The 27184-nt window shown below is 42.0% G+C and overlaps 1 protein-coding gene and 1 pseudogene across 2 annotated transcripts in view; one reads left to right on the forward strand and one right to left on the reverse strand.

Moving 5' to 3' along the window:
- COX10 (cytochrome c oxidase assembly factor heme A:farnesyltransferase COX10) overlaps positions 1 to 27184 on the forward strand; it is a 116015-nt gene that overhangs the window by 72230 nt on the left and 16601 nt on the right. The window contains exon 5 of the mRNA XM_081161910.1: positions 11830 to 11900. Within this exon, the coding sequence (XP_081018036.1) occupies positions 11830 to 11900 (71 nt within the window). The remainder of the gene's footprint in view (positions 1 to 11829; positions 11901 to 27184) is intronic.
- Positions 22888 to 23512, reverse strand: LOC308568755 (cysteine and glycine-rich protein 2 pseudogene; annotated as a pseudogene). The gene has a single exon. The product of its transcript is annotated as a cysteine and glycine-rich protein 2 pseudogene (transcript).

Below are 27184 nucleotides of genomic sequence, written 5' to 3' on the forward strand. Positions count from 1 at the left end.
ATCAGCTCCTCATCCTGGCCGTGGTCTCTCGCTCAAGCCGTGTGGTGCCCAGGGGAGTGATTAAGCACAGGGACTCTGCAGTCAGACTGCCTGGGTTCAAATGTGGGCCTTACAACTGTGGCTAAGTACTTTACTTTTCTAGGCCTCGGCTTCCTCATCTTTCGAGTGACGATAACGGTGACACTGACCTAATGGGCTGTGGGGAGGATTGTTCAGTGAGATAACCCTTGATGCACAAAACAGCCTAGGCTTGGTAATAGTAACCTGCAGTCCCTATCGTAGTACATTGTTCCTGGTTTGTAAACAATAAATCACTGCATTGCTGTAGTCTTATCAGTGTTAAAAAGGCACTGTCCCATTGGCATTCTATATTCTGCTTGTCTATTATATTCATTCAGTTCCTAAACTAACTATAGATTTCCACCTGCTTTGATAAAGTCGTGAATAGTTATCACGGGAGACTCCCATTTTAATGAATCCTCACGGTACTAGCCAGGGTCTGTCAGTTTTCTATTCATAACAGATCTTGCCGGTCACCTCCTAGGAAATACATTTCCTTAATTACTGACTCCATAGCTGAGAACGTGCATTGTTTTTCAAGTAGAAATCTGATCAAAATAAAAGGTTTTGTAATTTTATTACTGAAGTTTTCATAAGAAAATTTCAAATGAAATAACCTAGCTAAAAGATTTTTGTTGTTGTTGGTTTTGCCTAGATGAGTAAGTGGGATTTTTTGCATGATGGCTGCGGGCTTAGATATTTCATTCATCGGCATCATGACTCAAAGCAGAAAATTGCAGATGTGCATATTTGAGTCTTTATACCTAGGAAGATCCCTCTGTTGCTTCCAAAACTTGGTATCAAAAACGATGTCGGTGTGTAGGACTTACTGGATTGCCACCTAGCTGTAAGTCTACTTGACCTGCCATCTTTATAAGAACTTTCCTCCCTCAAACTAATCATCAAAAAGCATTTGTGATGAAAAATTTACATTTCTAATGTGTTTTGGAAAACCTAAAAAATGTAATGTGGTTTGGAAAATGTGATGTAACATTTAATTTTTTAAAATATTTCCAAACTGGGTGCAAATCTTTTATAAAGAATGTAGTAACCACATCTATCTGTATAATTTATACTTTTTGTTTCTTTTTCTTCTAATTATAATAAATGAAAATTCTGAAAAGAACAAAAAACACAAACCCACTACTCTGAAACAAACTATAAATTACAATATTAGTGTTTGAAGCATTTTTTCAGATTATTAGAGTCTTATTATTTGTAATGACTGCCTGATAGTCCATCAAGTTGTTGGACCTCATTTAACCTTTCCTCTAACCATTCCTGTAGGGTTCCTTCCAGTGTTCATCTCTTTTAAAGCAACACTACAGCAGATACATTCTTTACTTTTAGCTGTGGTTTTCTCTGCGTATGGATTATTTCCTTAATATGTGTTCTCAGAACTGGAATTTATTGGAAATAAATGAAACTAGGACATTTTCCCTTTTCATTTGTAAATAATATTGAAATAATATATTTTATTTTCGTGGCCTTGTTTATATTTTCGTGTACAATTTTAAGCATTTTACATTCTTAATAGTAATCTCACTGACATGTTACCAGGCGGTGAAAGCTTTAGGTTACTAAATATCATGTAGTGTGTGGTCAGGAGTCTTCAGTGAGCCTGCTCTTCATTAATCGTAGCCTTACAGCTGACTTCTTGGTTGCATCACTTTCAAAACTTTGGTGGTGGTAATTTTTTTTAAAGTACTTTTAATCAAATTAATTTTTAAGTCATCTCTTTATGATAAATGAAGGAAATCATGCCTCAAATGTTCTTAGTTATTAAAGCTATCATTTTGAAAAATTATATTGACGTAAACTAGATGCTACTTTATTTCTGTTCCTCGTGTATTTTTTCAAAAATGTATACATGGATGCTGTCTAGGATGTCTCAGCCTAACCATAAACTAAAGTGTTTGGCCGGGCCGGTGTGGCTCAGCAGTTGAGCATCAACCTAGGATCCAGGCAATCGGGGTTCGATTCCCAGTCAGGGCACATGCCCGGTTGTGGGTTTGATCCCCAGTCAGGGGCGTGCAAGAGGCAGCTGATCAATGACTCTCATCATTGATGTTTCTCTCTCTCTCTTCCTCTCCTTTCCTCTCTCTGAAATCAATAAAGATATATTTTTAAAAAAACAAACAAACAAAAAAACTAAAGTGCTTGTTTATCTGTCTATTAAAAATCAGTTAACAGAATCCCACTCCCTGCCCCCGGTGTGACTGTCTTACTCATTTGTATTGGACCTGTAAAGACTGCCTTTTGTAAGAATGGGGAATATTTTAGACTATTCTTACTATGGAATAAAAGTAACTGTCAAGTGGGTAGGCTAAAATAAATGCAGCAATGGTTAGATCTTCAGCACTGCAGAACATTTCCTTATAAAGACATTTATTACCTAACATTGTTTTATATTATTACAGATTTAATTATAAAGGGCCTCTTTACCTTTACATCTGTCACGGATTTGTGTGGGCGGAATGGTTCTTATTACATCACATTTTATGCCGGTACATATAACTTAGAATTTCTCTGCCTCGCCTAAGAGAAGGAGTGCATGATCTGGAAGATTTTTTTAAATAGATGCTTACGTTGAGAATTGTGATCCATTTGACATTTCTAAAGTAAAATCTCTGATTAGAAATACACTCAAATAAGTTTTAAAATGTTTGGTATGAAAAATCTGGCTTTGGTATTGTTTGGAATTTAGCCTGGTACCCGCTTGTCATCATTTGTTATTTTGCCATACCCATTGCTAATACAGCCCTTTGTTCTGCTGTGCTTTTACTGTTTCCCCTTACCAACAGTAAGAAAGGGAGTGAGGCCTCCCTCAGAGAACCTGCCCTCCCAGTAGCCTGAAATGTACTTAAAAGAAGCTCAAAAGAAATTTAGTCAGTAAAATTAAAACCTTTTCTATCTGGAGGTATCTCATTAAGACATTAGCACTCTTTTAACTCATATCTGTGAGGAAATTAGATTGCCATTTTACTTTACATGGGTAGCTTATGGAAACATAGAAAATCATAAATATTCCCCCAATACTCTGAGGATTACCTCTGAGACAGAAAATTGTGATGCAGATAGGAAACATATACACATGTACTCTGTTGTATTTTTTAAATATTGGGATTTGATGACCAAATGCCATTTATCTCAGCTGCGTAATTGTGCCAGAAGATTCATAGTCACACATCAGTTACTGTAATTCATAGGCATTTTATAATGTTTGCCTGATTTATGTGGTTCAACTGATATTTGGCAGAAAAAGGTAGAAATATTTAAATTATTTTTATGCCATTTTTAATTAAAACTCTTTTTAAAACATTACCACTGAAAAACTCAGAGTAAACCTCTGAACCCTATTATATCTCCTTTTCTAGAAACTTAGTAATTAAGAATTTTTATCCATACATCCTAGCAAAGGGAGAATTCTCCCCAGTTTGCTCTCGAAAGGACTGAAAAGACGTGTGGATTGACCAATTTGTTACTTACGGACCACTCTGTAAGGCGGGCAGGCGGGCACCCTGTGTTCCCAGCACCGTGGCTGCACTCAGAGCACATTCCAGGAAAGAAGCTATACACCTGTACTTTTGAGGTTCCTGGGAAACTACCCGATATCCTACCCATGGTGCATGACAAGTGTCTTCCCCCACTGTAAGAATGTTCAGCCGCTGCTTATCTTTATGACAAGGAATGGTAGGGCCTCCTGTGGTGGATGGTCCGGCTCTGTGCTTAGATACATGTTACAAAGGTATCAGGCACAAATGAAGCTTTTTTAGGAAGCGAGGTAAAAGGAATATAGGAACAGAAACAGTTGTAAGAGCTGTTAGAAGTACTCCAGTCAGTGTCTGCTGTCTAGCACCCGGGTTTCCTTCTGAAGACCTCTTTTAAAATGTCCCAGTATATTTATGTGCTATTTTTATCCTTTGATGCAAGTATTATTCTTTCTATTATTATTTATTCATTATTGCTTCACGTAATAGTCATTGTTTTTATTTACCATTCCAATTTTTCCCACTTAAATTCATAAAGCACATTTTATAATATACGGTACTTGTTTTAAACATGGAGATTTTCATAAAGTTATTTTAAAATAATTTTAGGGAATCAAGAAGAGAGTATATTAGGATTGTGGAGGAAATGGCAGCAGAGAAAATTCTACTAACGGTGAAATGCTCATAATTGTACCCCAGTCACAGAAACTCAGCTTCAATAAAGGGAGGTTGCAAATCGCTTTGCTAATAAGACAATATAGTAGAAAGTTGGTATTTCCTAATGAACCTAGTCATTTTCCTTTTTGATTGCATTGTACCTAAAATAAACTAATCTTAGAAGAAATGTTAATCTTTTAACATTGAAAACTTACAGAAAGCATATGTAACTTTTTTAAGGTATATTCTCTGATAGGCAAAATGAATGAGACTTATTTTCTCCCCAATTCCTCCCTGCTGCCGCCTCTTTGCTTCCCCCTCTCCGTTTCTCTCTGCTGTGTAGAGAAATGTGTTGATTAAAGCAACAGGTGCCAGGAGCGCTGGAGCAAGCTGGCTGCGTGCCCCAGGCGGCGGTGGCGATACTGTGTCACTGGGCCCTGGTGGATTGCTGTGTCCTCGGGAGGGAGGGGCAGCCCAGTGAAATACATACTGCAGCTCCTGAGGGATTAAGTGTGTTTCCTTTGCTTTATAGTTCAGAATTTTACAGTTCCTTTGTTTGGGAGTTCTCAGATTGCTTAATGATTTTCAAGCCCCTGCCCCCACCGCACCAGGACCAGATGTCTGTAATAGCAGCATCTGAACCTCTGTCCATTTGCCATTTTTATTGCTTACATTTATTTGCCAGCCTTTTCCTTATGAGTATCAGATCCCATGGATCCTAGATAAAGATGATCTTACTTATTTCTAGCTTTTACAAATGTTCATGTTCTGATTTGTTTTTAAATAGTGGCATTTAAACTCTGTACTATTTCAGAGGTTAGACTGTTGTCATTATTTTATCACTGTTAATGTTGTCAGTAAGCATGCCTGTTTGTTTTATAGTTGTGAAGGGATCCTCAATAGTTTATTCAGATGATGGTCTTGTGTCCATATTTGATTATGATGAGGGAGCACCAATTGAAGATTTTCTAATTTTTTAAGCCCTTGTTGAAAAGATATTTTCTGTTTTGCAATTTAAATAGTCTGTTCATATGAGTACCTTTAATGGGCTTTAATGCACTTATTTGTTCTTCAGAACTGGTCTTCAGAATTAACTTTTTAAAATGGTGTTTGCAAAAAATGGAATTATAGTCCTTGGCAGCTATTAGAGTAGAAATTCCCTTGAGCTTATTTGGAGATTTTTAGAAGGCTCTTAACTTTACCCTGGACACCCTGTTTTACTGAACACGCTGGCTAAGATGTGGGCCCCAAATTTCATGTATATCAGGAGAAGAGGCCGTTTTCTCTCTTTTGCAAATACCAACCTTATGCTAAAGTCAGATAAAGACATTGGGAGATGCGTGGGGTTTGGGAGAGGGGTTGGGATGCGGAAATTAAGCATGGGATGGGAATAATCCAGCTAAAAGACAGACTGTGCTGTAGAGAAACCATAGGAGGTGGGAGGGAACAGGGTGGCCAGTGCAGGCGCGACCGAGTAGTCCTAGGTAGGAGAGGAGAGGAGGTTGCACCTGTCGGTAGGGGTGATGGTAGGAAAACAAGTGTTTTGTTAGAAGACTTTGGTGTTTAATGAAGTAGAAGGCCACGTCATGTATAGAAGGGATGGTGTGGAAATAGAGATGTCAGGTGCTTGAGCATGGACCAGATGTGAAGTCCTCCTTGTGGAGAGAGGCAGATCGAGTCAACTTGCAAGGTACAGTAAGGTTGCCAGAGAGTGAGAGCCCGTTTGTAGTCGGTGATTCTGAATGTGCAGTGATTCCTGCTGTCCCTGTCCCGTAGCGTGGCTTTTCCTAGCATAGCTTCGCTGCTGAGGCACACACACAGAAGTCGAATACAGTCCTGGAGAATTACGGAGGTGGCAAGGGGTAGCTGTGTGAAGAACTGACAGCATGTCCTTGAGTTGCTGAAAAGTCGTCCAGAATGCTTAGAGTGGAGCAGGTAAGGGGGCCGCAAGGAAGGAGCCCAGGGAGCTGAAAGGGGCCCGAGCTTTTGTGAAGAGCTTTGCAGGCCACAGTAGAGCCTTCCTTGGGCAAGTTGGCTGCTAGCAGGACACCGAAGCGATCAGTTTGCATCTGAAAAGATCCCTTTGACTATTGCATGAAAATTGGTCGGGGGAGAGGGGAACAGTGCCGAGGTAGGAAGTGGTAGGAGGCTGTGTTACTCTAGGCAAAATAAAGTAGCAGCCAGAATTAAGGAGTGGCCCTGAGGATGAGGGAACGTGGAAGTATTTGAGAAATACTTAGGGTCAACATCTTGTCTTTCTGTGGCTTTTTCTGGGGGCAAAAAGGTTCTAATTGACTATGCCTCCATTGGTGTTGGTTTTATACTACATCAGTTTAGTAATTCTTTATTAGTTAACCTAAAAAGCTGTTTATCCAGATTTTTTATTTGTATCATTTAGGTAGACTTTGTTACCTTTTTCCCCCCAAGTACAAAATATATTGTCTCTATAGACCATTGAAAAAGACAACAGGTAAGAAATAAATCATCCCAGATTTACTGTTCTACCCAGAGATGAATATTATAAACATTTACATGTGTTTCCTTTTTTCTTTCTTTGGAAAGCAGTGTTACCAACTGAGATCTTCCTGGCAGGAGGAAGGGTTTCATGCTGGTCAAAACCAGTGTGACTTTCTGAGTTTTTTACTTACAGGACATGGTACTTTGGCCTCAGATAAGTGCTGGGTGGCCTTTTAGACCTTTTTATTATTTCCCTTTAAGGGTGAAGCTTTTTAAAAATATATATATCTTTATTGATTTTAGAGAGAGAAAGGGAGAGAGAGAGAGAGACAGAAACATCAATGATGAGAGAGTCATTGATCGGCTGCCTCCTGCATGCTCCCTGCTTGGGATCGAGCCCGCAACCCAGGCATGTGCCCTGACCTGGAATCAAACCTCAATCTCCTGGATCACAGGTTGATGCTCAATTGCTGAGCAATGCCAGCTGGGCAAGGGTGAAGCTTTTAAATACAGCTTAATGAGAGATGGCTTGAGTGTGCTTAGAGGAGAATGTTGCTGCAGTTACCACGTGGGGGAAAGCCACTTCTAATGAATGCCAGAGCACACCTACACTGGCTATTCCACATGCTCACGGGGAAAATCAGTGGGAACAGCAAGGCTTAGTTAATTTGCTTGTTCTAGGTGTGGCAATAAAACATTGGTAACAACGAAAAAGTAATGGCTGGCCAGGTATTTAACTGATTTGTAAGCTGAAAGTCATGGTATGTGGATCCTGCTGGAAAAGGTGCCTCTCACTATGCTTTATTTATTTTGTTTAACATCCGTTTTAACTTGGTCTGAGATTGATTGAGACATTATCTTGGACCTTGGAAGCTGTGAGTCACATTGGAATGACAACCACGTGATGGGTGGAAAAACAAGCTCTGACAAGGTTCATGTGTTTTCTACTCAGTCTTTGGAAAGACTGTTGCTGTCATTATTTAGCATAGGGAAAGGAAAAGTTGTACCTCAGTATCAAATTCAGTATTTTCTGAGCCTGACAAACATCTCTATAATACATCTGCTTTTTTCATAGGGTATAATTAATCAGAGTAGGGACAAAAAGTTCATCACTTGGGCCAAGTTACATTCCTGTCCACTTTGGGTATCTGTCATTTTAGCTCATGAAATTTGATAGTATCATAAGTGTATATTGTCTTTTAGAAGGATTTATATGCATATGCTATATCTAAGCATCATCTCTTTGGAGTCATAATAATTATCTACTAATACAAAAACATAGTATAGAAAAGCAAAAATATTATAATAGGCATCTAATAAATATTTATCCATTGGTATAATAGTGCCCTATGTCTTAATTGTGTGACTATGAGGGGGGCGGAAATGATCCACTTACTACTCTGTTAAATAGACTGTTAAACTGATTATGAGAGAGAGGTTAATATAAATTATTTATTATGTTTGTATTGATTAATGCCTTTCAGATACTTAAACTAAGAATACTCCTACAGTACGCAAGTTATTTTGTAGGTGTGACATGTATGAAATGGATTTGGGGTTGTCAACTTTACTCTGAGTTTTAAATAATTTCACTACATCTGTCTGACATCTTCTCACTTTCTTCTGGTAATAGAATTTCTCTTTTCTATAGAAAAAATAATACTTGTGGCTTTTGTGGGGGGCTGTGTCATTGTACCTCTCCACCAACACCCTTCCCGTGCGCACTGGGTAGTCACCTCATGCCCTGGCCATGGTGGTTTAGGGCCATGGTGGCTCAGGAACTAACCTTTCTGCTCTGGTTGCTAGAGGATGAGTCTGGGCCTGCCTGTGACCTTTGTTTGTCGGCTTCCTGGAAAGGGCCTGCGTGCAGGAGTACTCCACGCAGATTCAGAGATGGAACGAGCCAGAATCCGGATAGCCCACATGATACTGAAGCCTGTCATTTCCAAAAGCTGGACAACTCTGTTGTAAGAGTTAAAGCCCCAGATTAATTTGAGCTATTTTAGGGTTTTTTTTGTTGTTATTTGTCTTTGTTTTTACTATTTGCAACCCCAGGAGCCTGAGTAATATAACAGATCATAGGCTTGCAGAAAGGCAAGAAATGTGAAGGATTATCTGACTAGAAGGAAGATGGCGAAGTAGTGAACTTGAATAAAAAAGGAAAAATTTTAAATGCAAAGAATTGCAAAAGACTGATGGATTTTTATGAAGAAAAGATACTGAGAGAAACTTCTTCTGAAAATGTAGCTTAGACAGAAAGCAAGTTGTGTGCTGAAGGAAAGAGCATGGTGTTTGTTTCTATGCAATACATTGCTCAGGTGTTTGACAGTTCTAGTCTTCATGTATTAGGACATCGGAGGCAAGAGGTGTAGAACTATATAGGGTTGGTGTAAACCGGAAAGGGCAGAAGTGGAGCCATGGACATAACTTCACCCAAGGAATCAATGTTGGGTCTCTCCTCCACTTCCTTCTAGCCTGTTCCATGGGCACAGGCAGCCCAAGAGAAGGGAGGGCATGCTGTCCTTGGCTTTAGCTTGTAAAATCCCCAGGAAGGACTCTCGTTGGCCCAGTTTGAATCAGATACCTACTTGGTAACCAATCCCGGCCGGTGGGTAGGGTCGGGGAAGGGGGGGGGGACAGAAAAAGTACTAACTAGGCTGAAGGCCATTTGGGACCCAATGAACAGAGCCCTCTAAGAGAAGGCAGGTCGAGCACAAGCCTGGGCCCTGAACCAGTGTGGTCTGAGCAGCCGTCCGAGTGGTGTTCACCCCAGCACGTTCCTTCTGATGGTATTCGAAGCAGTGAGAAATATTAAAAAGGGACAGAACAGTGTATTTATAGTCTTAGGGTTGGTAATACTGCACTCGTATTTTATTTTCGGCACATATAAAAATAGTTTTACTTCACTTCTCCAGAAGTAATTGGATCCAACTGAAATGATAATTATATTATTAAAAAAATATTATAAAGCACAAGAAAAATGTGAACAGACTAAAGCAAACTGTAGGTTCTAAAGTGTTTAAATTTCTCATCTAATTATACTGTTTATGTTTTGGAAATGTGGTTTAAATATCTAAACCAAAGCAGTAAACCTGTTAGAAAGGCATTACAGAAAGTACATGAGACACGGAATAAAGGAGGTGGTGAGCTCCGATCCCTTGGTGCTGGGAAGAGTTGTCGAGCCCTCAGTGAAATGGATCCTGAGTCTTGGTTAGCATTGCATTTCTACCCAGGTGCTGCTTGTCCTGATTAATTTAAGCATTCCTGGGAATCAGAAGCTGCTGCCAAGTGATCGAAGCCTGCAGTTCAGTCGACAGTCTAGACCTCAGCTCCCATCTTAGGGTGGCTGATTTGCCAGAAATGTAGAAAAAAATAATATACTTTTTCATCCAGATGAAATAGATTATTAGAATTCCTGAACTAGGAAATTGCATATATACACATACAGACTTGAGAATTGTCAAGATAGTTATTTAAGTTATACAAGCGTTTCTGTGTTATTTAAATAACACCTTACCAGCATTTAAGTATTGTTATTTTTAATTGGAATCCTCATTAGTCTTGTGAAGCTGAGTTACTAGTCCTGAAGGAAAGGTTATTTGAAATACCCATAGAGTGTGTGTGAATACTGGAGAAGGGAGGGAGTGTGGACAGACAGACATTTTAGTTGCATGTGACTTGAACTAATTCAATAAGGAATATATACTCTTATAGGCAAAAAATGTTTTAACCCATATATTATGTATTATTTTTAAATGAATGTAATGCAATCTGCAAATATATTTTTTGTACTGGTGCTTTAATAAATTGCTTATTGAGTGCCTGTTTGCATAGCTCTCTTTAACATTAAGAATGTAAATTCACATATCTCAGGAAGCCTGCCATTTAGATCATTAGATAAGATGAACATACATTGGAGAGTTCAATACTGTTAAATAGTGGCCCTGTTGAAAGTATAGAGAAGAAGCCTGTATCAGTTGGAGTATGCTCAGAGTGTCAGACCCCTATGATATGAGGGATGTATTGTAGGCTTTAGGTCTCATGTAATCCTGGGTGTTAGGCCTGCATCTGGTGTTGGTCTGACATGAGCAGAGCCATCAGTTAGGAAAGTCCAGGAAAGCGAGAGTGCCTGGAATCTGCAAGGATGAGCTGAAACTCATGAGAACAGATGGGGCTGTCTGTCTCTTGCACTTCCAAGCCTGCAGCTTGGGTGATGCAGGCGACCTGCAGAAGAGCTGGTGCACTGCATGGAGCAGCATGTAGACTCAGCCACAGATTAGAAGTAGACGAGCTGGGGAGTAGCCAAAGCCCGTGGTCTGGCAGGAGCTGGTGGAGCTACAGCCCCAGTGCTACTCTAAGCTAACAGGCGAAACAGCAGATCCACTTCTGTGTGAGCTGCAACAGTGCCTGACCTTACCCCAGCTTTCCATGGGGAAGCACAGCTGCTGCTTCCTTCCCACCTCCCAGCTCTCATGCAGCATGTCCCGGGCTGTCCCTAACCTCCAGTTATACAGGAACAGGAATTCTGGGCAGCAGCATCCAGGTTAGCTAAGTTGACACAACATGGCCATCACAGTTCACCCTTGTAGGCTTGGCACTCATATTTAACTTCCAAATAAAGCAATAGCAAAACCATGCTTTTGCAAACACGATGAAACTGTCCCTCCCACAACCAAAAACAGTCGCTTTGAAGAATGCAACTGTATGTTTAACAAGTGGTTTTAGAGCAGATAAAAGAGGACCTGTGTGTATTCCTGATGATTAATGCATGTAATCTTTAAATGTGTGTCCCCATCCCATCCGGGCATGGCTCAGCGGTTGAGTGTCGACCTAAGATCCAGGCGATCAGGGTTCGATTCCCGGTCAGGGTACATGCCCGGGTTGCGGGCTGCAGCCGATCAATGACTCTCTCGTCGTTGATGTTTCTGTCTCTTTCTCTCCCTCTCCTTTCCTCTCTCGGAAATCAATAAAGATATATTTTTTAAAAAATAAATAAATAAATGTGTCTTTCCAGGAACTTTCCTCCAAACAGTACCAAGAGTATTAATTTGCATAATCAAAGTTAAAGTGAAATTTACTGTGAAAAAATTTGTAGAACTAAAGCTGAAGAGAAGAATTGTTTCACTTTATAGTTAATATTGTCTATCTTTTTTCAACTTTGCAGTTTTTTGAGGTGCCATTTGATTCAAATATGAACAGGACAAAGAACAGACCTCTGGTTCGTGGACAGATCAGGTAAAATCATGAATCTAAGTCTCACATTACAGAGCATTCCTTTGCTTGTTCATCCTGAAGCATTTCCCAGTCTCTTTGCCTTGAGTTGTGAACTGGAAATAACACACACCCAAAGGGGCACACTGGTTTGGATACCTAGTACTTTTCGACACTAACCAAAATATACTACAGGGCACTTGAAACGGACCTAAGATGTACAGTTTTGTGGGAGTAACTCATGCAGCAGATTTCTTTATTCAGTTCTGAGACATGAACTGGTTTCACTTAGAGTGGCTCTAGGTAAAATCATTCTGTTAACACGAGTGATTTCTAACACATCCATTTGGGGTCACAGGAGAAAGTTATGTCTGAAGCCCTATTTTATCAGGTAAACTGATAATGCTGTTATATGCCAGGTAACTTACTGCCTCCATTTCTCTCCTTTTCACTGAATTCAATTACGTAGGACTAAAAGGCATATAAATATTTTAATGTCACTAATGGTTACTAATTAAACATTTTATTTCCTAGAGACCCCGAAACCAGCATTTAAAATATTTCTTAATCTAATAGATTATCATAAGCCAAGAAGAATAAAAAGAGCCAGATGGTTTATACAGACTATTGTAAATCAGTGAGGCCTCTCTTTACATTGCCAGGCAGTGCCCTCTTGGAGCTTAACATTTATTGGGGTAACACTTGTGGATCAAATAATCACACTTGTTAACTAGAACAATAAAGGAAACAAGTGCAGATACAGTCAGTAAGTCTATGTAAAAACTATTCCTAATATTGTTTTTAGCCATTCAATTCTTAAATGACTTTAAAATACCATTTTATTGAAAAGAGCAGTAAAGCCAGATGAAAATATATAAGAACAGATATCTCATCTACTCATATTTTGTTTCCTTTTTTGAAATATAAATATATCTGCTGTGATTATGGTTAGAAAACGTCAGAGGACTTTATTTGAGACAAGTTGCTTTGGATGGGAGACTGCAAACTCTGTAACCCATTTCAGAGGCCAAACGCTGCTCTTGCCACAGACTAAACCATAGATAGGCTCTTATGTATTTGGAGATTCTTTTCTGCCCTATTTCCTAAGTAACACTGGGCCCTTCTCTAGGAACAATGGAAATACGGGGATAGACCCTACAAGTGGCCATTAGGCATACAGCAGTAATCAGGTGAAAGTCAGTCATTCTACTAGGAGCTCATCTCACTTCGCCCAGTGTGGTCACTTCCTGCACTACAGTCAGGAAAGCAAAGTCTGTCAGCACTTCCAAAAGAGTGTCATGGCCTTGGTGGGTGGTATCCACAAGGCCCTTCTTTCCCAAGACAGAGGCTACAGTACAATTGTTAGTATTGTTAAACTTGTAACTTCATTTTTTGTTTGCAAGATAACCAAGCAGAATCTCATTTATGATAACCTTAATTGCTATTTTAGAGAGCAAACTATAGGCCTGAAAAACTTATTTTTATGTATAGGTTGTATTTTATTAAATAGGTACAAGGAGATGTTAAGATTCTGGGGCAGAAATCTTGCATTGAACTGAAAACTTTATGTCTTGTCAGTTAGTGTTTTTTTTTTAAAACAGTAAATTATCACTACACAGATATTTTATGAGCGGGTGGCTGTAGGGGTGCAATAGCAAGTCTTGTGGACTATCCATTTACATTTATTTCTCAGCTTTGGTGGTTTTCACATTCACAGCAGCTATTGGGCATTTAAGTGCAAAGTATAGCCAGTTTATTTTGAAATTCTCTTTTTGGTGTTTACTGCCCCATTTGATTTGGGCTGGTATGCCTTGTTGAATCTCTACAGCTTCACAGACTTCATTTACAGTCTTGTGTGTAAAGTGTGAATCTCTGTCTTATTGCTGGGCAGTAGAATAGTAGTAGGTCTGGGAGAGAAAACTTTTAAAGTCTTTTGCCACTGAAAGCTATTACTATCCATTCTAAAGACATTTATAAACATTTATGTAGGAAATATATTTAATTGACTTTTCCAAGGGATTGTAGTTTACTTTGAAAATGTTTATTTAAAAAACATAAGCCTGGACTAATCATTCTGTGATTTCTTGAGAACCTGGGGAAATACCCTGAAGGAGCACTTTGCTCACGTGGACCCCACCGGGCACGGCCGTTCTCTGTGCTTACTCCTCTCTTCTAGAAAGACAGGGCAGGATGGGTGCACCCTGAACACCTTACAGAGCCAACTCAGAAGACAGTGCTTTTGTTTGCTTGTTTAATTTATTCTTTATTCCATATAGGATTAGAGGTATCATAACACTAATAGTTAAGTAGAGAAGTAGGTAATGAAAGGCTGCATTGCCAAAAATAGAATTTGGGATAAATGATAAGATCATAAGAAAAGCTTATCAAATTCACATAGTTAATAAGGTTGGACTGCAAATTTCATTATGCATTTCCTGGTGACAGTTACATACATCATGATGATCGTCATGAGATAGATGATGTTGAATTTCCCCCAGTATTCAGGTGAGAACACTGTGGATCCGAGTGTTATGAATAACTGGCAGAACAAACATTGGCTTAGTTCATTTGACTCCACACCCTGAGTTCCCATGACCACACATAACTGTCTCCAAAAGTGTCTTATCTATGAGAAGAAAACACCTCTCAAGGGAGACCAAGTTTCTGCCTCTTCTTAAAAAGAAGGGACATTTAGTGATAATATTAGAAGAATGTCCTACTAATTTCGTAGACGAAAGAAAGAGCAGATTTCTAAGGAATCCTGGTGCAAGCCAGAGACAGAATTTCAAAGAGCAAACAGCTCCCAGTGAGAACCATGTAGACTGCATGGCCTCGAAGCAGTTGGGAAGTAGGAGGCTCTTGTTCCAAGGATGCATCTCTAGCAGCTTGTTCAAGGGTTAACTGAGACGGGAAGGAAGAGGAGGGAGGGTGCCTGTGTTACCTGTGTATCCGGTGACTCCTAGGTCTAAGATGACATAGGGAAAGTGCTCTGCCACATGGTGTGATTGCAACCTGTGATCGTAAGGAATGCCAAGGTCAAGCAGGCATTCATTTGCGTTTTCCCGGGACAGTCCTGATTTACTCCTGTGGTCCCAGCGGAATTGCTGACAGTGCCCCTTCTCACTCTCAGCAGTGTCCAGTTTGGATGATAACTACTGTATATGCCATCTGATGGTGATGGTTATGATCACAGAATTTCCTTATTTTTAAGGCTATTTCATACAAATTCCAATTGCTTATTTTGTGCAAAAGAGGAAGAAACACATAAATGGAAAGTATGATTATATCTAAATCGGTTTGTAGGTAGAAACTGTAATGCAGAACTCTGGAACTTGTTTTTTAAAAGTGACAGTCAGTATCTTTATGTTTTCTTATAAATTAGAAAATATGAATAAGGTGAGCTGACTTTGGATATTTCTGGTTAAAATGCCATGGCTCCGAGTGATTGTTTTCAGGAAAGTTGGGCTTAGAGCTCCCTTTCAGATGTCACTTCTGGGAACTCACACTGAAGGTGAAACCCACTGAAGAAGCTGAATTCCTATAATGTAATGAAGGTAAGAATCAGAGAAGCCGACCTTCTTATTGGGCAGTCAGATTTGGTAGAATCCAATTTTAACTTGGTGCCTGAAGGAGGTTAATTAGCAGTTTTTAAAAATTTATATAATAGAAAACATCTCAGTCTTCAGATATTCTTCACATGTAATGAAAAGGGTTACCTAGCTCTAAACATGGGCATGTCATTGAATTAATGTTTCCACACCACCACTTCCTCACATGTAGGGGGATCATCATTCCACCATGTTCATCTCATACGTAGTGTTGTTGTAGGGATAACAGTTAGGTCAACAAAATCATGTAAATAAAAGTTCATTGTTGGGGAGTGGGTTTAAAACTCTAGAGAAATGGAGAGTTGTTTGTAGAACTTTTACCTGTTTTCAAAATTTGCTTTAAAATAAATGTTTCGGTGTTTATCAGGCAATTCAGAGTAGTTTCAAGGGAAAGGAGGAAGAAAGCAAAACACTTGGCAAATCCGAGAACCTGGAGAGTCAAAGTCAATGTTTGCATTGCCATGCCTGAGTTGGCGCAGCCCCTCGGTGGCAAGTAGGCAGCTACTGAGTCTTCATGCATGCTGTCATCGTCAGGACGTTTACGGAGGGTGTTGTCCCTGTAGAGAAGTGGGCTAGTTGCTAAGCTTGCTAAGAGGTAAGTGGCGTAGACTCCATCCTCTTAGACTGACCTGAGGAGATGGCGGTGCACGTGCACGAGGACTGGCAAAGGCTCACTTCACTTAACAAAGGCATGTTGTCAGCACGCCTGCCAGCCACGCCCCGTGCTGGACGCCGGAGGTGCTGCTGTGAACACTGAAATCGCAGCGCGCCTGAGTGATCTGGGAGTACAAGGAGGTCTTGGCCCAGACTGGGGTGGTCACGGGCGACTTGCAGAGAATGAAGCCTTGAAGCTACGATCTGAGGGATGAGTAAGAACGGAGCCGCTCTGGCTGTTCCTCTCCAGGCTTTCTTTCTGCTCCTATCAGCCTCCTCCTCATCGCGACCCTCACAGGTACTACCTTCTACCTGCCTGCACCTCCAGCCCTCCAGCCCAGATCACTCTTCTGAGCCCGGACCCTTTGAAAATCTCTTTTGGGATGCCCCGTAGGCATTTCAGATCTCATGATACCATCCCAGTTCATCATTTTCTCTCCCAAACTGTCTTTTTTCATCAGATGCTCGTTAATTTACATTCCAAGGCCAGGCACTTGTAAGCCATTCTGGACTTTCTCTTTTACTCCCTTCACCTGATTATCCGGCAGGTCGTGTCTTCTTGGTCTGTGTCCGCACCCTCTGCTCCGTCTCAGACACCGTCGGTTTTGTACAGGTTGTTCCAACAGCATCCAGCTGGTTCCGCAACCTTCTATCCAACCCTTCATTTCTCTCTCACTCAGCTGGCAGAGAGGTGTTCCTTAAACAGTCACGTTGGTTTCTGTCTTAAAACTTGTGGGGTTTCCTAAATATGTTTAAGAAAAATACTTGTTTTAAATTCTTCACCATATCATGTAAGGCCTTTTAGGATCGGACCCCTTCCAGCCTCAGCCCCCTGTGCTCACCTATTTCCTCAGCCTCTTATGTTACCCTGTGACTACACGGAGCTGCTGGGCTCAGTACTAAGTGCCCTGCCTTCTCTCGCCCCTGCCAGCAGTGCTCACCTGGCCCTCTCCCTGCCCTGGTAAGTTTTGTGCCAAGTGTTACTTCCCATGGAAGGGACAGCTGTTTCCACACTCCAGTCGGGGGTGGTGGATGTTCTGTCCTTCTGTGCCTTGCGCACACTTGTCAGAGCGCTGCTTAGCACACTGTGTGCCATCTGTTTACTGCCTCTTGATTACCGCGCTCCAGGAGCTTTAACAAGACCGAGAGTGATGCTCCTCAGAGTGGGCTGCAGGGTCGCAGGAGTGCCCGAGACCTGCTACAGGCCCTGGGGGGAGTGGTGACAGCTTGGACCAAGGCAGTCACGGTGAAGTGACCTTCTGCTGTCGATCAGTTCAGAATTGAGGCGCCCCTGCTGCCTACAAGTTCAGTTCAATTGTGTCTGCTTGTCAGAGCCTTTCCGTCTTTCCTGGGGATCACTGGTCCCCCACCAATGAACCCCACCCGCCTCTGCCTTGGCTCCTCCCGTTCCTTTCTGCGTCTTCTCCCCTTTCTCTCCTCTACAACTTTCGTTTGTCCCATAAAGAGTATCTCTGTACTGTCTACAGGTGTGGCCACCTTTCTTAAATTCTGTAGCTCGTTGTATAGATACCACAAGAACCCAACCGCAGAGAAGCGGCTGCACTCCGGGGGCATCTTCACAAGCATCACAGCAGGAGTGCGCGGCTGTAATCAGCACAGGCCGAGCGGACCCTGCAGGGAACTGCGCCCTTTAGAACTCCCGTGTCTGTCCTGGGCCAGGCCGCTGGCAGGACAGCACAAATGCCTGGCCATCGAAGTGCAGACTTTCCTTTTGTTCCCCCTTTTGCTGTAACTCAGTGGTCCTCAAACTTTAGTGGACACAGTTCTTCTCTTTCCGGAATTGTACACACATAACCTTGTGTGTCCTTCATGCATGACTAAAGGGGATTTTGTAAGATAATTTTGAGTATAATGTACTTCTACCTGAGGGCTGACCTAAGAAACTCAGTAGACTGCAGCTGTGCTGTGTCTCAGGATGAATCCCATACCTCAGTCCCACTGTGCGATTGCCAGTCTTGGAGCTGCCTGCCTCCCCCTTCACGGGGCTGCTGCCGTCTGTCCGTATTGTGTCGGGATGGGGAAAATGACATTGAATATATTTAATAAAGGAATAGTAGGGTCATTTCCTGTTGTTGAAATTGTCAGTTACAGTATAAACATACCCTTTATATTTTAGGCAACAGAAATTTTCTATAATTTTTTTTAGAATCAAAGGGGAAAACCTTTACAACTAAATACCATTTAATGAGAATAAAATCTTTGAAATTACATTGTAATTTGTTTCATTTTCCCAAGGAGAATTCAGAGGACAGCACTTTATCTCTTTACTACCTGCATAAAGTGCCAATTCTGTATGTCTAAGGTATCACTTACAGTAAAAACAATGGAAGGAAGGAAGGAAAAGAGGAAAAGATTGTCTCCCTTATCAACTCTCTGGGAAAACACTGCTTGTTCTGTTTTCCTCACTAGTGGAAAGAAAGGGCATTTTTATGCTAAGGTGACCTTTAAACCCATCCTAACTCCTGCAGGGACCGCTGTCTAGTCAGAGAGCACGGTGGGCTCACTCGACGTGCAGGTGGTTAAGAAAAACACCCTTCTGCAGCTTCTCTTCACCCATGTGATTCCGTGGAAACGCTTGACCCCTGGCTTTCTGCTTGTGCTTCGGCCCCGGGGCCTCTGCGGTAGAATTATTTATCATCTTTAACGGCTTGTGGCCACTTGGGTTTGAGCTCATTGTCTAGCACATCGCTCCAGAAACGCCCAGATGCACGCGGACCAACTCAGAGTCGAGGCGCATGCGGCACCGTTTGCTCCAGCATCAGCATCCGAGGACGCCTGGAGAGAGGCCCAGAGAGTCCGAGTGGCGCTGCTGTAATGCCGGCCTCGGGTCCCCACCACGGGCTGGTCCCTGTTAACTTGGAGCCAAGCCCACTGCATCTGTCCCCGAGGCTGAGTGTAAGCACAGCCGCGGCCCAGCCGGAGAATCTGTGCCGCTGCCGGCATGGACGCACGTGTGGCAGTGGGACTTGTCACAGGCAAAGTCAAGATGTGGTTTGTCTTTGGCGCCTCGTATTTCTCTGCAGTTTTTACATCCTCACCAGTAACCGCCTTCCTTTCACCCTGCGTATTGCACAGGTCCCCAGTTCCTCAAACCCCTTCCACTTCCTGAAGCCCTGTGGCTACTCTACTTGCAGCACTGAGTAACTGGATGAAAAGGATTTCGTCGTTTTAGGGTGGTCAGAGGAAGACGTGTAGTTACAAGTGAATGTTCCAATATTATAGCTGCCAGAATCTAACCTATTTTTGGAGGCTGTTGGAGCCCATAGGACCTGTGGGACCCGTTCCTCACTTGTGGTCGGCCTGCTCTAAGACCTGAAGACCAGCTTGCCTGGAGCAGGTCTTCCGCTCAGACTTGCCCTGGGGGCTCTCTCAGTCCCCACTGGGTCCTTCTCTCCTGACTGAATATTTGGACAAGTGGCCCTCTGTCTTAGAGAAGTCTGTTACATCAGCTGCTGCATGTGGGTTTTCTTCTGTTCTTTTTGTAGCCGGACTTCTGGAAAGAGTGGCCCGTCACCACTTCACCAGTTACAGTTCAGCTTCCACTCTCACTGTGCGTCTCTTCTTTTCCCTGTACTTGCACTGCCTTCTCTCTCTGCATGGCTCTTCTGATCCACTTCCACTTAAACGGACGCATCATCAGCATGGTGACCTCAGCCGTAGCCCCCGAGGTCTTCCAGCTGAGTCCTCTGTCCCAGTCCCAAAGCCTGGTGAGAGGGAATGGGATTGCCCAAGCTTGGCCCAAGCCTTCCATCCCTGGGCCCTCAGTCCCCTGTGGCAATGGAAAGGGGTTGAGGGGACAGTTAGTGGGGTGAACAGACTACCCAAGGCTACTCCTGGCAGGGCCGCTGCTGCGTGAGGGAGCTTGCGCTCAGTCAGGTGTGCATCTCAAGCCCTGATTCACTGTGTATATTTCTAGCTACGATCTAACGCCCACCCCAGTACATACACTTTACATCAAATTCTTTCTGAGGTTTGCAGTCAAAGCCTAAGGTAGAAATACTTACATGTAACATTTACTGAGTCCTGTTTTGCCTCAGACATGCAGAGGTATGTGTCCTCTCTCACTGTCTTCCCTATATTCACAGGGAAATTTGGACTGTGTTCTGGTTCTCTCAAAGTGTAAATTTTCTGTTTTATGTTCTCTTCTTTGTTTTCAGAGAGGACAGAGGGATACAGACACCTTTGCTCTGCCATCTTTATCTAAATTGATGTCACTCAGACTTAAATTTGTAATGTACTTTACACATGTATTAGGCCTTTTTTCTGGTCTACCCTAATTAAAATTAATCATTCTTAAGAATGTCAAGGCCTAATGTTTCTTCTATATATTTTAGAATTAAATAATTCCCTTGTCTAATTCAATTCATTTAGAATTTATTGATTACCTATAATGTTACTGGCACTGTCAGTTCTGTTTTTATAATGCTCAACAGGCTCGTAATCTCAGTGAAAAAATTAGCCAGATGCATAAAATGCTTAGCAGGCAGGACAGAGGAGCCCATAAGTATGCAGTGAGTCAAATGACTGAATTGGTACAAACACGAAGTTCTGTGGGAGGTCAGAAAGAGAGACTTGGTCAGGACAGGCTGGCGCGTGAAAGCTTCCTGTGGAGGGGCTTCCAGAGGAGGGGCCTGTGCTGGGCTGGCTTCCTTGTTATTTTAAAACATCTGTATTTTGATTACGTCTCCTTTGATTATCCATTTTTCAGCTTGGTGTTGTTGACAGGGAAATAATACATGTCAGCATTAGTTTTTCCAACTTAATGGATCAGATGAGAGCGACCCATAACTTCTAGGCTTTGGGAGTGGGCTGTAAGCAGGAGAGATGGAACGATAGGCAGAGTGAAAGGTGATTTAGAGGAGAAACTTCAGCACTTGCAGTCCAGTCGGCCGGTACCTGGCTTTTCAATGAATGACGAAGATTGAGTTTTCAAAATGAAATGGATTATTTAGCTGGTATTATTAACTTAAAGAACAGGGTTTAGTTTAAGTATTATAGGGATTTACAGGAGACATTTTTCAAATTTACTGAAGGTTTTACCAGTAAGCACTTAAGCAAATGTAAATGTTTTGCGGGCTGCAGGGGAGCTGTGAGCATTAGTCATCCTGGTCACACTGGCCTCACAGACGTGTGCCCGGGCCCAGCTGACGCTCTGCAGAGTTCCCGAGGGTTGTTATGATTAGCCTCCTGGTGTGGATATATTGCAAATGTAATAAGAACGTAAACATTTTATAAGTATGGGAATTTCTGTTTTTACTGTTAGTCATTTGAAGTGGCAGGAAGAACAAATTTGGTCTCTACCTAATAATAGTGGTGCTCACATAGAGGACTTTGTTCTTGAAGTCATTCAACATTATGAGCCACGATATGAAGAGTCAACAGAAAGTTTTTGTGCGTATCCGTCATGCCTGGTTGTTACAGTGGGTGACGGGGGGAGCACCAAAAGGCATTTTCTCTCATCGTCCTAGGAGAAAAGAGAGAAAGCATCTATGATTATTCTGAAGCTTCATGAGTGTGCACATTTATTGACAGTAATCCTGGGGATGGGGCTTCTTCAGTTCTCTTGTCCCTTTTTATAACCATAAAATATTCAGGTATTTTAATAAATATAAAGAGTTAACTATCATCATAGTAACTAAGTTGATCATTTGTAGCCACATGAGAAACAAGTTGTAGGAAAAACACCTTTATTAATAATCTGGAGTCATTTATTCTGATGTCGCATCACTTTAGGCCTTCTCAATTAAGGTGATCTGGAAGGTCTGACATGATCAAATGCTAGGTGAGCAGGCATGGTTGGTAAAGGTTTGTTTCAGCCAACATTTTGAGCCCAGTCTTGGATACGGGGACTGCACAGATGAGCGGTGCACAGTGCAGGCACTAAGGAGGTAGGGTGCGTGGGTGGGCGGGCAGGTGGGCAGCAGGACTGGCCATAGGACTGGGAAGGACCCAGAGCTGCAGGCTCGGGGACCGCCCATGGGGAGGGCGAGGAAGGAGCCAAGGCCAAGGGAAAGTGTCCTTGGAGGACTTGTTTTGGCATCTCGGCTGAGTCCTAGAGGATGGAGAGGACATGCTCCCCCAGGACTGAGAGGGGCACTGGAGGGGATGGTGGGGCGTGGGGTCGGCTCTAGGGAGGAGCTGACACGAGCCACAGGATTGCTCTTTCACCTGGACTGTGGACTGCGAGCAGCAGCAAGGGGCCAGATCCCCAAGAGGCACTTTTTGTTTGGCCTGCTGTGCTTCTCTACATGTGCCAACATTTAAAAATAGAAAAGTTTAACATAAAACCCCCAGATTTCTGGGCTTTATTGGCACATTGCTTCATGGTATCTGCCAGCCAAACCTGAACAGCGGTTCCCACAGTCCTTACCAACCACTCTTAATTTTTTTTTTTTTTAAGTAGGCCCACTTACTGCTTTATATCGCCAGCCTGGGCCCTGTCTATGTCTGTGTTTGCCAACATTGTCCTAGACCAAAGGCTCCTGCCCAGTGGTGGTGCCGAAGGTGGAGTGACCTACGTTTTATGCAGGTGAACTAAGCTGCTTTTTTTTTTTTTTTCAAGCTCAAGTTTTATTTAAAATATAAAAGAAATGGTTCTTGAAAATGCTGATGAATAAAGCAGGATAGAGTGCTCTCTTCCTACTAGTCAGCCAGCCTATCCAAGTACAGGGCAATATACAGTACATAAGTGCTGGTAGAATTTCACAGTTTAGTGTTAGATTATCTGCCTAGATTATGTAGAGATTCTCAGTGTGTGATCTTGGTTCTGGGTTTACACCTTTACTGACATAAATGAGGGCTCCTGCTCCTTGGCCATAGCAAAGTCCTTTAGGCCCAAAGTTCTTTGCATAGCATCCTTTATAATAGATTTCACCTTCTTTCTCAGTCAGAGTTGTTGATTCCAGACTCTTTCCACACTTGGCACAGCAGAAACAGTTTTTGTGGCAGGGTTTTCCTGCTCCAATGATCTCAGCAGCATACACGGAATCCCCACATCTGGAACACTTCTCAGCACCTCCGTATTTCTGAGCAAATTTAGAAGTGTTTGGGTTTGTTGCAGGCCTGTGAGGTTGCACACTCTCTGGCTTGATGCCCAACCTCTCGCCCCGGTCCATGTTGAGGGTGCCAGCGCCCTGGCCATAACCGTAGCCTTTTGGCCAATACTTCTTTCCGTAGCAGGATTTGCAGTAGATCTCTTCATCGTGAATTGCCAGTTGTGCCACCTAAGTTTTTCCTGCAGACCACGCACAGAAAGCAGCGGTGGAAGCTCCCCCCATCGCACTGCACCTCCTCCACGTGGTGCACAGTCCTCCCGCAGGCGCCACACTTGCTGCCACCTCCCCAGGCCTGCATTTCGTGTCGGAGGCTGGACCATGCGCAGCGGGCAGAGTGAGGCAAGCGGAGTGGCAGGGAATCCGGGAGCCACTGCATTTTTTATATAGGATCTTATAAACTAAAAAGGGAGTGAGTTAGATAATTAAAACATTTGGCTCGACCAGGAAAAAGGGAAAGTATGTGTCTCCCCTGTGGCAGGTGTTGCGGGAGCTGGGTATAGTAGAGGAATTCAGGAGGTGGTCCCTGAGCTCAGGGAGCTTTGACGAATACGTTGAGGTTGGACCACAACACTAGAAACTTGACTTTCATGGATGGGATCAAATGATAGGAGCCTCCCCTCTGAAAATTCCAGAATCTTTGTACAAATAGCTCATCCAAAACTTAAACTGAACTGATGTAGCATAATTCAAGAGTCACCGTTTGCTTCTTTCTGAGCTAGACGGCTGAATCTCAGGGGCAGCAGGGGGGCAAGGGTCTTCCTAGCTTTTTCTGTTTTTGTTTTTCTTACCTCCCTTCTAGATTAATAAGATTCTGGCGATTTTCAAAATTCAGCTAAGACCTGCTTTGGGTTTTTTTCCTTGAAAAAAAGCTTTTCTAATATAATGCCACAGTCCCCATGTTCTAAATATAATCATGTCAAAAATACTCCCTTATTCTTGAAATTCTTTTAAACATGTTTAGACATTTAATTTTTAAGCAAGTTACCATCACTTTTTATGTAATTAATAGCTGTTCGAACATTGCTGTAATCAATTTTCTTTTAAAATATATTTCGTGTTCTCATTTTCTTCTCACATTCCTGAAATTGCAAGTTTACATCAGTCCCCTGCTACCTTGCAGTATCAATAACTTGAGATTCTTTAGAAATAGAAGATTCCTAAATAAGATTCTGGGGAGATGTTTTTAGAATAGATACCTGTAGAGAATTTCCCCAAAAAACTCAAGCCAAAACTCAAATGTCAAATTTACACATGAAATTAAAGTCAAATTAGCTCGGTTTGATTAAGGTTTGGGGTTTTCTTTTGTTTTTGAAGAAAGGAAATTTTATTTTGTAATTTAAAAATCATTTATTCTGAAATAATGAGCCAGAAGTATGAGATTAATTTTTGTGTAAACCAATTAGCTTCAGAGCTGCTTAAAATAAAAGCTTTTGTGGTTTAATATAACATTTCATAGTCTTGACACGCTGCTTAAACAGAAAAGCCAGATTTCCCCAGCAAGGTAATTTAAATTACATTTATTAAGTGTAATAAGTAGAAATCAAATTAAAGCTTATATATTTCTTCTCATTTGTTCCTAATTTTTATAGAAAATTCCACTTTGATTGGGCTACTAAGGATTGGTGTTTAGTAAACAAAGAAATATTGTGTTTTAAAAGAGGAATAAATAATTCATAGAAATGTGTTGACAAATTTCCCCTCCCTCACAGTCTATTAGTTTCTTTTCTGCAGTAGCCTTGGGCAGGAAAGGCACACGTGGAAGGATCCCACGCATTGATGCTCAGTAGAAAGATGCCGCAATTTAAAATGTAATTCCGTTTTGGATATGAGTTTGGAAATAGATCATCACTCAACCCTCAGCATGAGCCATAAACCTATTTGCATGAGTGAGTGAATGAATATAAAATTTTTTTTTTTAGTTCAAGAAAATCACTAGATTTTTTTTCTGCCACCATCCTCCCATCAAATAGAGCTGTTTTCTTTATTCACCCGTTTATTCTGTTTTATTAAAAATTAGAATATTTTTGCAATGTCATCATGCCCCACTCACATGCTTTCCTGATCTTTCCTGTATAAATTCACTGCAGGGAGAACCACTCACAGACGTTAATTTCTCTTTTCTTAATAAAGACCATTACAGCAACTGTTGAAGGCACGCAGGAGCAGCAGTGGCCTTTAAAAGTAGCTGGCATGTGATCTACCTAGTTTTTCCTGGTGGTTTATTTTTTTGTAATTTGATATAATAAAATTTTAATTTAAAGTTATAATTGAAAATAAAAATAGTTTTGCCGTTTTAATTCATAGGCATCATTTATAATTTATGGTTGAGAAATGACATTCTTGAGTATATATGTGTATTTTTTCATATTCTAATATATATATTCATGAGTCTTTTTGAGTTTGAAAACAATAAATTAGTGGAACAATTTATTCCAAGTTTTTCTACCCCTCCTTCCAACTTAAATAGGTCCACCCTATTTAAATACATAATTCTGTATTCTTTCACCTGCTCTTTTTCTTATAGTTGATTTTATAATTTGGGAGTTTATAGTACTTGTGTTTATTTGTTTAATGTCTGTCTTCCTTTCTACACTAAACTTTGCTTTCTATTTTGTTCACAGCTGTATACCCACACTTAGCATTGTGGCTGACTATGCAGGCAGTGAGAAATTCGAATGAATAAATGAATGAACAAATGAACACCAAGTGCTTTATTTGCACTATTGTGTTTGATTTTTGACTCTCTGTAGTAAGTTGTTTCTATTTTACAACTGAAGAAAGTAACACCAACGTGTTAAATAATTTGTTCAGGATCACACAGCTAAATAGGGTGGAGTCCCTGGCTCCCCTAACTGTCTCATTACTGAGTTTTTTTATATAAGCCAGTTTGACGGGTTTCAGTCTGGCCTAATAGAAGAGCCCTACTGTATCCCTTACTCTTTAGTTGAGGAAACTGAGGACCAGAGAGGTCTGATAATTTGCCCACTTTACATGGCTTGAGCTCAGACAATCTGCTCCCTGTTGAGCAAGCTTAGTTACGCCACTGCACGGAAACCAGAGCATAGCAATGCTAACAAAGAACATTAAAGCACTGCCAAACATTTCCTTATGAAAATGTTCTAAGACGCCTGTTGAGAGAGTACAGTGGACCCGGTAGACCCACACCAGTGTCAGCAGTGCCCAGCCTTTTGCCACACTCTCTCCACCTCACCCTTCTGCTGGCAAAGCACCGTCAGCTGTGCGGCCAGATTACGTTAGGGCAGGTGAAGCAGGGAGGTGGCGGGATGAGCCTGTAGTCCCTCAACTGTAACGGAGCTGGCTTGCTGCCCTGTGTCCTCTCCTTGGTATATGTCAAAAGGCCCCTGGAAGCGGGTGACCAAACGGCGTGGAGGTGGAGGGACCATGGAGGGCTTCTGTCGGCTCGGCCGGGCGTGCAGGTGAAAGCGGCATCGCCCTGGCAATGGCAAGCCTCCCAGTTGCCTGGATGCCCAGCAGGTTTCCGGTGGTGCTGCACTGTGCGTCCAGCGGCCACTCCTAGCTAGAACCAGGGGTTCACCGGGAAGCTCCCTCTCGGCCCTCTCCCCGCAGCCCGGGAAACACGAGGCAGCCTCCTGAGCTCTCTTGTCTTGCCTCTAGAAACCAGACCTTAGCACAGCGCTTGAAGTGGAAGTGGACCTACATGGTGAAAGGGGCACAAGGAGTTTAAATGGCAAAAGGAACAAAAAGGCTAATGAAAAAAATTTAAACAAAATTTTAAAGAATAAATGATAAAAGGAGAAACAGTTCTGGGTGTGTGTGTGTCTGTCTGTCTGTCTCTCTCTACGGGTTTGGGATACTTTCCATACCCATTTAGGAATAGGGGGAGCAAATGGGTTTTTGATCAAGGGCTGAGCAGTGTGATTGGGAGGAAGAGTATATATTGAATAATTGACCTAAAATACCACAAGTCAGTCACCGGCAGAATTGCCCT

This window comes from Miniopterus schreibersii (genome assembly GCF_964146895.1).
Source record: "Miniopterus schreibersii genome assembly, chromosome: 16".
NCBI lineage: Eukaryota > Metazoa > Chordata > Mammalia > Chiroptera > Miniopteridae > Miniopterus > Miniopterus schreibersii.